Source organism: Hemitrygon akajei, chromosome 19 (genome assembly GCF_048418815.1).
Source record: "Hemitrygon akajei chromosome 19, sHemAka1.3, whole genome shotgun sequence".
NCBI lineage: Eukaryota > Metazoa > Chordata > Chondrichthyes > Myliobatiformes > Dasyatidae > Hemitrygon > Hemitrygon akajei.
In genome coordinates, this window is record NC_133142.1 from 58,651,736 (window position 1) to 58,664,486 (window position 12,751).

General features: G+C 43.6%; 1 protein-coding gene across 1 annotated transcript in view; it reads right to left on the reverse strand.

The window, feature by feature from the left end:
- rnf123 (ring finger protein 123) overlaps window positions 1–12,751 on the reverse strand; it is a 435,502-nt gene that overhangs the window by 230,625 nt on the left and 192,126 nt on the right. Inside the window, exons 26-27 of the mRNA XM_073072589.1 lie at window positions 9,007–9,114; window positions 8,461–8,638 (exon numbers count right to left, since the gene is read on the reverse strand). Coding sequence (XP_072928690.1) covers window positions 8,461–8,638; window positions 9,007–9,114 — 286 coding nt within the window. The remainder of the gene's footprint in view (window positions 1–8,460; window positions 8,639–9,006; window positions 9,115–12,751) is intronic.

Genomic DNA, 12,751 nt, shown 5'->3' on the forward strand with positions numbered 1-12,751 from the left:
GGTCTTCCAAAAGTCATTGAAATTTGGCATCATGCCATGGCACTGGAAAATTGCAAATCCCACTCCACTCTTTAAGAAAGGAGGAAGGCAGCAGAAAGGAAACTATAGACCAGTTAGCCTGATCTCAGTGGTTGGGAAAATGTTAAGAGTCAATTGTTAAAGATGAGGTGATGGAGTACTTGGTGACACAGGACAAGAAAGGACAATGTCAGCATGGTTTACTTAAGGGAAAATCTTGCCATATGTTCGAATTCTTTGAGGAGATTACAAGTAGGATAGATAAAGGGGATACAGTGGATGTTGTATATTTGGACTTTCAGAAGGCCTTATGACAAGGTGCCACATAAGAGACTGCTTACCAAGAGCCCATGGTATTACAGGAAAGTTACTAACATGGTTAGTACATTGGCTGATAGGTAGGAGGCAGTGAGAGGGAATAAAAGGATCCTTTTCTGGTTGTCTACCAGCGACTGGTGATGTTCCACAGGGTCAGTGTTGGGACCACTTCTTTTAATACTATATACCCTTTGTCAGCCACAGTTGCCTACTCCTGCCATTTGAGAACTTCTTCCTCTGTGGGTCATATCTATCCTGTCCCTTGTGAACTATTCCCAGAAACCAGCCATCTCTGCTCTGCCGTCAACCCTGCCAGTATCCTCCTGCAATCCACCTGGCAAATTCCTTTCTCATGCCTCTGTAATTCCTTTTATATCATTGTGATACTGATTCATGTGACTTAAGCTTCTCCCTCTCAAACTGCAGAATGAATTCAATCATTTGGGGAGAAAAACTTTATTCAGAATTGGTTAAGAGATGAAGCAAGTTAGTTTTATGATGCAAAGAGTGTGGTGGAGAGAGTTAAGGACTCTGGCTGCTGGGATAAACACAAAGTTATTTTATTGCTAGGTTACTTAGGGCCATTAGAAGGAGAGAACATAAAGTAATGTAAAAACTGTGAAATGCTGGTTGTAGGAAAGGCGCAGGTCAATCCATGCTAGTAAGAGAGAAAAAGTGAGCCAATGTTACAAATGGATGGCCTTTAGCAGAATTGCAGGATCTAATACAACTGAAAAGGCAAGTTATTTGAAACTCTTGAATTTGTTATTGTTTCTGGAGGTTTGGGTATCAAGCTCAGACAAAATTCAAGATGCTATCCTTCCAGCTTACATTGGACAGGAGGTCACAAAGGCATCAGAGGGCATATGGGGTGGAGATTTAAAGTGGTAACCACCAGGAAGTATTGGGTCATCCCAATGGATTGAAGAGGCATTCCAAAAAATCAGATGTCAAGTTTCACCAAATTGCAAAGGGTGATCCACTGAATCCAGAAGCTGAATGGTTGGAAAATGAGGCCCAAGGAACTCTTCTCTTACTCTGTCCAGTAGAGGGGATGAGAGCAGATGTGTGAGAATCAGATGAGATGCCATCTAGAATGCTATCAATCATATTATCCAGCTTAAAATCTGTTATTGAAGATATAACACTGACTGTCTTGATTTTTCCAGATCTTGCTCACTGTAACCTATCCTTATCCTTAAGGAGATTGAGAGGGGATTTGATTGCAACATATAAGATTATTATGGGATTGGACAAGATAGAGGCAAGAAATATGTTCCAGATGCTGGGAGAGTCCAGTACCAGAGGGCATGGTTTGAGAATAAGGGGTAGGTCATTTAGGACAGAGTTAAGGAAAAACTTCTTCTCCCAGAGAGTTGTGGGGGTCTGGAATGCGCTACCTCGGAAGGCAGTGGAGGCCAATTCTCTGGATGCTTTCAAGAAGGAGCTAGATAGGTATCTTATGGATAGGGGAATCAAGGGATATGGGGACAAGGCAGGAACCGGGTATTGATAGTAGATGATCAGCCATGATCTCAAAATGGTGGTGCAGGCTCGAAGGGCCGAATGGTCTACTTCTGCACCTATTGTCTATCTGAACAAGCAATACTCTGTTCACTATGAAGCAACTTTGATAACATCATCAAATTTCATCAGAATCAGGTTTATCAGCATAGAACCATAGAATATTACAGCACAGAAACAGGCCTTTTGGCCCTTCTTGGCTGTGCCGAACCATTTTTCTGCCTAGTCCCACTAACCTGCACCTGGGCCATATCCCTCCAAACCCCTCTCATCCATATACCTGTCAAAGTTTTTCTTAAATGTCCCGCATTCACTACTTCATCTGGCAGCTCATTCCACACTCCCACCACTTTCTGCATGAAGCCCCCCCAATGTTCCCTTTAAACTTTTCCCCCTGCACCCTTAACCCATGACCTCTGTTTTTTTTTCTCCCCTGGCCTCAGTGGAAAAAGCCTGCTTGCATTCACTCTATCTATACCCATCATAATTTTATATACCTTTATCAAATCACCCCTCATTCTCCTACGCTCCAGGGAATAAAGTCCTAACCTATTCAACCTTTCTCTGTAACTCAGCTTCTCAAGTCCCGGCAACATCCTTGTAAAGTTTCTCTGCACTCTTTCAACCTTATTAATATCCTTCCTGTAATTAGGTGACCAAAACTGCACACAATACTCCAAATTCGGTCTCACCAATGTCTTACACAACCTCATCATTACATTCCAACTCTTATACTCAATACTTTGATTTATAAAGGCCAATGTACCAAAAGCTCTCTTTACGACCCTATCCACCTGTGATGCCACTTTTAGGGAATTATGTACCTGTACTCCCAGATCCCTCTGTTCTACTGCACTCCTCAGTGTCCTACCATTTACCTTGTGTTCTACCTTGGTTTGACCTTCCGAAATTTAATACCTCACACTTGTCCGCATTAAACTCCGTCTGCCATTTTTCAGCCCATTCCTCCAACTGGTCCAAATCAATGACATGTTGTGAAATTTGTTGGTTTGTAGCTACAGTACAGCACAATACATAAAATATACTATAAATTACAATAAGATTATTATATATATGCAAAAATGAGCAAAAATATTGAGATATTGTCCATTGTCCATTCAGAAACCTTATTCAGGGGAAGAAACTGTTCTTAAACTGTGGAATGTCTGTCGCCAGGCTTCTGTACATCCTTCTCCTTGCTGGTAGTAATGAGAAGAGAGCATGGCCTGCGTGACCCATGTATTTCATACAATCAGCTGCTACACTTGACCAATATGAACATAATATACTGAACTTTCAATAGACAATAGGTGCAGAAGTAGACCATGTGGCCCTTCGAGCCTGCACCGCCATTCTGAGATCATGGCTGATCATCTACTATCAATACCCGGTTCCTGCCTTGTCCCCATATCCCTTGATTCCCCTATCCGTAAGATACCTATCTAGCTCCTTCTTGAAAGCATCCAGAGAATTGGCCTCCACTGCCTTCTGAGGCAGTGCATTCCACACCCCCACAACTCTCTGGGAGAAGAAGTTTTTCCTTAACTCTGTCCTAAATGACCTACCCCTTATTCTCAAACCATGCCCTCTGGTACTGGACTCTCCCAGCATCTGGAACATATTTCCTGCCTCTATCTTGTCCAATCCCTTAATAATCTTATGTTTCAATCAGATCCCCTCTCAATCTCCTTAATTCCAGCGTGTACAAGCCCAGTCTCTCTAACCTCTCTGCATAAGACAGTCCAGACATCCCAGGAATTAACCTTGTGAATCTACACTGCACTTCCTCTATAGCCAGGATGTCCTTCCTTAACCCTGGAGACCAAAACTGTACACAATACTCCAGGTGTGGTCTCAGGCCCTGTACAAATGCAAAAGGATTTCCTTGCTCTTGTACTCAATTCCCTTTGTAATACAGGCCAACATTCCATTAGCCTTCTTCACTGCCTGCTGCACTTGCTCATTCACCTTCAGTGACTGATGAACAAGGACTCCGAGATCTCTTTGTATTACTCCCTTACCTAACTCTACATTGTTCAGATAATAATCTGCCTTCCTGTTCTTACTCCCAAAGTGGATAATCTCACACTTATTCACATTAAACGTCATCTGCCAAGTATCTGCCCACTCACCCAGCCTATCCAAGTCACCCTGAATTCTCCTAACATCCTCATCACATATCACACTGTCACCCAGCTTAGTATCATCAGCAAACTTGCTGATGTTATTCTCAATGCCTTCATCTAAATCGTTGATGTAAATCGTAAACAGCTGTGGTTCCAACACCGAGCCCTGTGGCACTCCACTAGTCACCACCTGCCATTCCGAGAAACACCCATTCACTGCTACCCTTTGTTTTCTATCTGCCAACCAATTTTCTATCCATGTCAATATCTTCCCCCCAATGCCATGAGCTCTGATTTTACCTACCAATTCCTATGTGGGACCTTATCAAATGCCTTCTGAAAATCGAAGTACACTACATCCACTGGATCTCCCTTGTCTAACTTCCTGGTTACATCCTCAAAAAACTCCAATAGATTAGTCAAGCATGATTTGCCCTTGGTAAATCCATGCTGGCTCGGCCCAATCCTATCACTGCTATCTAGATATGCCACTATTTCATCTTTAATAATGGACTCTAGCATCTTCCCCACCACTGATGTTAGGCTGACAGCATGATAGTTCTCTGTTTTCTCCCTCCCTCCTTTCTTAAAAAGTGGGATAACATTAGCCATTCTCCAATCCTCAGGAACTGATCCTGAATCTAAGGAACATTGGAAAATGATTACCAATGCATCCGCAATTTCCAAAGCCACCGCCCTTAGTACCCTAGGATGCAGACCATCTGGACCTGGGGATTTGTTAGCCTTCAGTCCCATAGTCTACTCATCACCGTTTCCTTCCTAATGTCAATCTGTTTCATTTCCTCTGTGACCCTATGTCCTTGGCCCATCCAAACATCTGGGAGATTGCTTGTGTCTTCCCTAGTGAAGACAGATCTAAAGTACTTATTAAATTCTTCTGCCATTTCTCTGTTTCCCATAACAATTTCACCCAATTCATTCTTCAAGGGCCCAACATTGTTCTTAACTATCTTCTTTCTCTTCACATACCTAAAAAAGCTTTTGCTATCCTCCTTTATATTCCTGGCTAGCTTGCGTTCTTACCTCATTTTTTCTCCCCGTATTGCCTTTTTAGTTAAATTCTGTTGTTCCTTAAAAATTTCCCAATCATCTGTCTTCCCACTCACCTTAGCTCTGTCATACTTCTTTTTTTTTTAAATGCTATGCAATCTCTGACTTCCTTTGTCAACCACTGTGGCCCCTTTCCCCCCTTTGAATCTTTCCTTCTCCGGGGGATGAACTGATTTTGCACCTTGTGCATTATTCCCAAGAATACCTGCCATTGCTGTTCCACTGTCTTTTCTGCTAGGATATCCGTCCATTTAACTTTGGCCAGCTCCTCCCTCATGGCTCCATAGTCTCCTTTGCTCAACTGCAACACTGACACCTCCGATCTGCCCTTATCCTTCTCAAATTGCAGATAAAAACTTATCATATTATGGTCACTACCTCCTAATGGCTCCTTTACTTCAAGATCGCTTATCAAATCCTGTTCATTACACAACACTAAATCCAGAATAGCCTTGTCCCTGGTCGGCTCTCGTAGAAGCTGTTCCAAGAATGCATCCCGTAGGCACTCTACAAACTCCCTATCCTGGGGTCCAGCACCAACCTGATTCTCCCAGTTCACCTGCATGTTGAAATCCCCCATAACTACTGCGACATTACTTTTGCCACATGCCAATGTTAACTCCCTATTCAACTTGCACCCAATATCCATGCTACTGTTTGGGGGCCTGTAGACAACACCCATTAGGGTCTTTTTGCCCTTACTGTTCCTCAGTTCTATCCACACAGACTCTACTTCTCCTGATCCTATGTCCCCCCCCTTGCAAAGGACTGAATCTCATTCCTCACCAATAGGGCCACCCCACCCCCTCTGCCCACATTTCTGTCCCTATGATAGCATGTATACCCTTGTACATTCATTTCCCAGGTCTGATCTCCCTGCAGCCGTGTCTCCGTTATCCCAACAACATCATAGTTACCCATTCGCACCTGAGCTTCAAGCTCATCCGCCTTATTTCTGACACTTCGTACATTCAGATATAGAACTTTTAGCCCATTTCTCTTCTCTCTGTTTAAATCGCTGCCTATTGTGCTTAACCCAGCTCCCCGAACTCTCATCTGGCTATACGCCCCTTGAATTTTGTTGTCCTTCCTAAATTTACTTATTCTTTCTGCACATTTAACTCCATGTCCCGTCAGACCATCCCTCTGTACATGAGTCCTCCTTATCACTTGTTCCGCCTCACCTTTCTCTACTACACACTTAATATTCCGGAACCGTGTAGTCCCCACCTGTCCTTTATTCTTCATTTCGCTATCCTCTCTCACATTCTGGATCCCTGCCCCCTGCAAATTTAGTTTAAACCCTCCTCGAGCAGCACTAGCAAACTTTCCTGCAAGAATGTTAGTACCGCTCCAGTTCAGGTATAAACCGTCCCGTCGGAAAAGATCCCACCTTCCCTGGAACAAAGCCCAATTATCTAAAAACCTGAAGCCCTCCCTCCTGCACCATCCTCTCAGCCAGGTATTAATCTGTATAATCCTTCTGTTCCTTGCCTCACTCACACGTGGCACAGGTAGCAATCCTGAGATTGTTACCCTGGAGGTCCTGCCCTTCAGCTTCGCACCTAACTCCAAAAATACACATGGAATCTATGACTTATCTACACAAGTGTCTGGAATCTTGAGGTTTTCTCAGAAATGTGTTTGATGTACAAAGTTTGTACTTGTTGCTGTGCTTTGCTACCATGCATTGCCACTAAGTAGCATATGTAGACCAATGAGAAGCACTAGTATCCAGTATTGAACAGCACTGAGACTGGGGTACATGCTTTCTGAACTAGTATTGGATTACAGCTGCCTTATGTTCAGCAACTCCATTTAGTTTAATATGCAATGGCTGCAATGGAGAATGCAATGGAGTGCAAGACTCCCAGAAGGTTACGTTACAGGTTGAGTCTGTGGCAAAGAAGGCAAATGCAAGTTTGCCATTTATTTCAGGGGAATAGAATATAAAAGCAAGGAGATAATGCTGAGCCTTTATAAGACACCAGTCAGGCCACACCTGGACTATAGTCAACAGTTTTGACTATAGTAGGGACCTATGACAACTTTGGAGGAGTTACAAGGTTCAATGGCTGAGATGGGAGAGACTGCGCATACAACAACTGTTGCCCAGGTGCTTCATCAGTCGCAGCTTTATTGGAAAGTGGCAAAGAGAATCCAATATTGGAAAAAGTACACATGAAATCTCAGTTAGAGTTTGCCAGAAAGCATGTGGGAGATTCTGAAGTCAGCTAGAAGGTGAATCTATGGTCTGATGAAAACAAACTGGCCATCAGACCAAACACTGCACATCATCAAAACCACACCATCCCTACTGTGAAACACAGTGGTGGCTGCATCATGCTGTGCGGATGCTTCACTGCAGTCAGAAGGCTTGTGAAGGTAGAGGGTAAAATGAATGCAACAAATACAGGGAAATCCTGGCGGAAAACCTGATGCAGTCTACAGGAGAACGGCAACTTGGGAGAAGGCACGAGGAAATCTGCAGATGCTGGAAATTCAAACAACACACACAAAATGCTGGTGGAACACAGCAGGCCTGGCAGCATCTATAAGGAGAAGTACTGTCGACGTTTCGGGCCGAGACCCTTCGTCAGGACTAGGAAGATTTCTTTTCCAGCAAGACAATGACACCAAGCATAAAGTCAAAGCTATACAGGAATGGCTTAAAGACAACAATGTTAATGTCCTGGAATGGCCAAGTCATAGGCCAGACCTCAATCCAATTGAGAATTTGTGGCTGGACTTGAAAAGGGCTGTTCACTCATGATCCCCATGCAATCTGACAGAGAGTGAGTAGGTTTGTAAGAAAGAATGGGGAAAAATTGCAGATGTGCATAGCTGATAGAGACCTATCCACACAGACTCAAAACTGTAATTGCTGCCAAAGGTGCATCTACTAAACACTGACTTGAAGGGGATGAGTAATTATGCAATCGGTTATTTTGTGTTTAATAATTGTAATAAACTCAATTTGTAGAGATTTGTTTGAACACAAAAGTCTTTTCTGTTGATCAGTCTCAAAAAAGCCAAATTAAATCCACTGTGATTCGTATGTAAAACAGTAAAACAGGAAAATATCCAAGGTGGGGGGGGTTGGGGAATACTTTTTATAGGCACTGTAATAAACTCTTAGGCACATGGATGATCAAAATATAAAGGGCTATGTAGGAGGGAAGGGATGATTGATCTTAGAGTAGGTCAAAAGATGAAAAAGTTAACAACATTGTGAACTGAAGGGCTTGTACTGCGCTGTAGTATTTTATTTTCCATGTTCTAATGTCTGAAAAATATCCAACTGTGCAAGGAAGTTTATAGTGAACTTAGACAAATCCTCCAAGGACAGGCACTCTTTTCCAAATCGTAGAACAAAGCTAGTGGTGCTACCGACTGCACTTACCAGGCAGCTCATCCATGCTGTTGACTGGACTGAAGTAATTTTTCAGAGCACTGTAGCTGTTCATGGCAACATTCATGTAGAACTCTGGCATGAATGCAAATAATGTCTTAGTCCGGTCGCTGTGTTCAATTACTCTTATGCACACCTGCAGCAGCCAGTAGATGTCCAACATCTTCTCCTGAAACAAGTAATAATTTCATTCAACCATGGACAAAGAAAGTTAACGTTTTGAAAACTGCCTAAATTCTACCTAGCCTAATCTTTGGGTAAATTATTTGCTCGACCATTGTTTTAAATAAAACTATTAAAGTTAATGTGACTCATTTGGTGGTGACAATACACTGAAGATACGAGTGCTCCAGTGGGGTTCTCTTTCCCACTGACAGCACTTCCGCAAACAAAAAAATCATCCAGTTATGTGTAGTTGAGCATTTCACTCTGACCAACTCAAATCAAACCAGCGACTGGTGTTACCCAAGTCAAGACTTCATGCAAAAGGAGAATGGCTCTTTACATCAACATTCACAACTGTAAGACTCACTTTACCTTGGAGTAGATAGTGGCATTTATCCAAGCTAGCCGGCGGCTCAGATGATTCAGCTTCTCAGAGAAAACCTTCTGACTCTTTGTTAATTCATCTAGAATATCCTTCCTCTGAAAGGAAGCAAAAAAGGTACAAATTAATACTGGAATTGACTAACTGAATGGGATACAAAAGGAAAAAAAGCTCAAGGACATAAAAGGGATTTATAGATTGATAGATAGATAGATAGATAGATACTTTATTCATCCCCATGGGGAAATTCAACTTTTTTTCCAATGTCCCATACACTTGTTGTAGCAAAACTAATTACATACAATACTTAACTCAGTAAAAATATGATATGCATCTAAATCACTATCTCAAAAAGCATTAATAATAGCTTTTAAAAAGTTCTTAAGCCCTGGCGGTTGAATTGTAAAGCCTAATGGCATTGGGGAGTATTGACCTCTTCATCCTGTCTGAGGAGCATTGCATCGATAGTAACCTGTCGCTGAAACTGCTTCTCTGTCTCTGGATGGTGCTATGTAGAGGATGTTCAGAGTTTTCCATAATTGACCGTAGCCTACTCAGCGCCCTTCGCTCAGCTACCGATGTTAAACTCTCCAGTACTTTGCCCACGACAGAGCCCGCCTTCCTTACCAGCTTATTAAGACGTGAGGCGTCCCTCTTCTTAATGCTTCCTCCCCAACACGCCACCACAAAGAAGAGGGCGCTCTCCACAACTGACCTATAGAACATCTTCAGCATCTCACTACAGACATTGAATGACGCCAACCTTCTAAGGAAGTACAGTCGACTCTGTGCCTTCCTGCACAAGGCATCTGTGTTGGCAGTCCAGTCTAGCTTCTCATCTAACTGTACACCCAGATATTTGTAGGTCTGATGGTAGAATGGCTTCCTTCTGTGCTGAAGGTATTCTCTCCTGATGTCCCAATGAAGAGCCTCAGCCCAAAATGTCGAATCTTTATTCCTTTCAATAGATGCAGCCTGACCCGAGTTGTTCCTGCATTTTGTGTATATTTCTCTCCTTCTGATTCAACTTGTGATAAACCAACAGAACTAGTCTCCATTTTATAAGAAAGCCCAGATCTTCTGCAGAAAAAGCTTGCCATCCACACTCATTGATCGCTTGCCCACTAAATCCACCCTTAATATAGAGTGGGTCCACTGACACAAATCTCTACCTGACTTTCCAACCCTTGCATAACACAGCAACCTCACATGTACTAGAGCATATGAAGAATGAGCAACACCATGTCCAACATTTCTGCTCTGCCATTCAAAAGGATTATAACTGATATTATAATCTTATAATTATAACTGGGCTTTTCTCAGTGGTGCAGTCACAGTCAAATCTGTGCAGTAGTCTTCACACAGATCAGGGAGAAAAAGATTCAAATAAAGGAGCTTTTGGGGAATTTTGGCCTTTTTCAGCAGTGAAGTCATGATTTGTTAGCAACAGCAAATAAAAATAAGGCAGGAAAAAATAGAGGGGCCACTGTGTGAGTGGACCAGGGTTAGAGTGGGGAGGTTTTGGCACATCAAGCTTTGGTAGAAACAGGTTTGTGCAAGGTAAGTATCTGCTAAGTGTCTTCTTATTCATTCTTCAATCTTTGTCTGTCAGTACATAGTTCGAGCAGTAAGATTGGCTCCAGAGGCTGTATTATGTTTTTTTTTTCTGTGAGGTGTGGGAATTCTGGGAGATCTCCCAGACAACCACATCTGCAACAGGTGGACTGAGCTGCTACTCTTCAAGGAACTTGTTAAGGAACTGGAGCAGCAGCTCGATGACCTTTGGCTCATATAGGAAGCTGAGGAGATGACAGATAGTAGCTACAGTGAGTAACCTCAAAGTTACAGGAAGGCTGGAAAATGGGTGACTGTCAGGAGAGAGAAGGGAAATGGGCAACTAGTACTATGGCCATTCCCCTCAATAGTAAGTACACTGCTTTGGATACTGTTGAAGGGGATGACTTCCCTTGGGGGGGGGGGGGGGGGGAAGCGACTGGGTCTCTGGTACTGAGTCTGGTGCTGTGGCTCAGAAGTGGGGGGGGGGGAAGAGAGAGAAAAAGAGGACTACAGTAATGATAGGGGATTCCATAGGAGACATGGATGTGATAGAAACACCCAAATGGAATGTTGCCTCCCAGGTGCCAGGGACAGGAATGTCTCAGACTGTGTCCATGAAATTTTACTGACACCGATACGGAAAAGTGAGGAGGTCCTGAAGACAGAATTTAGGGAGCTAGGTAAGCGGTCAGTCAGAATGTTGGAGAAGAAGCCAGCCAAGGTATTGAAGAGACTGGCTGGGATGTTAGAGGGTGTTATGACCTCGGCCCCCTCCTTTGTGAGAATCGCAAGAGCCCTAGTCAAGGGGGGGGGTCAACTGACCCAAGAGGGGGAGAGACGTGCTGAATAGACACAGGAAATGGGAGAGAGAGAGGGAGACGTGCGGAAGACCACGTTCTCCCGAGAAGCAGAATAAAGGCGACATTGACTATTGTCTCATGGAGACCACGTGAAAAGCCCTCGGGCAAAGTGGGCTGGTTGAGAGAGAGATCACATCACCTGCAACCTGATTGACACCTGCGATCCCGTGAAGAAGTATAAAGGAGGGTCTGAGGGGGGGACAACCCTCAGACGCACCAAGGAAGCACGATACCGATTCCCGTGGGAGCGGGAAGCCATTTTGAAGGAAGCCACGTGCGTTAGATTCCGAATTTTGAATCTGTGGCTGGAACCAACGGAAGACCGCTTTTAGCTAACAACGGGGAAGCCTGCTCCCCTGATTCCAAGGATTTGCTCTGTAAAGACAACGGGCAAGTGTTTATCCTTTCTCAACCATCTCTCTCTCTCCACAACGTGAAACCCCAGCGGTTCCCAAAAGGGAAAAGCCTGCAGACTTCTGAGTGACTCTTTATATTTCAATTGGACTCAGTATTATCCCCTAGACAACTATAGAGCTTATTTCTGATTGATTATTATTACACCGGTGTTTTAGATTGAGTTCTGACGATGTATATGATCTGAATGTTTTGTATTAACCATACGTTTGTGCCCCTTTTTGAATAAAACGTTTGAAAATAGTAGCATCCGACTCAGCTGATCCCGCTATCTTTGCTGGTAAGTTACCTGGTTACGAGGTTACGTAACAAGGGATATCAGGAAAGGAGGTGGTCGGGATCTCGGAGAAGCTGGTTTGGGTTCAGAGGAGCTGACCTGGCTGCAGACAGTGTTGCTGTTCACTACTCAGAAACATCGGAGTTTGTGCAGAATAACCATGGGAGATTGTCTCGGACATTTCACTTGCTGCAGGCCTGTTACTCTTGTCTGGTAGAGGGACAGATCACATGGGAGCTGTGTAGCTTCGGTTCTAGTGAGGACTAAGCCTCAAGCCTCAGACTTGCCTGTTGCAGCAGACCAGGTGAGAAGATAGTGAAATGTTACAACATGGCATCCGCACTTGGCGGGGGCTGGCCTCGCCTGTTGGTGCTGCCCCCAGTGTTCGAGTGGTGGAATGACAGACTGGAGTGTGTGTACTGTGTCTGCACACTACTGGGAGACTGTACTATCAATTCTCGGACACTGGCACTCAGGGTCCTGGACTATATACATATTTTTTTTCCGAGTGAATACGTTTCTTTGCTCAGTATTTTGAATTGTGTTATTTTGAATATTTGCTTGCTATTTTGAATGTTTTGCACCTTTGCCCCAGAGAAACAGTGCCTCGTTCAGCTATATCTATGC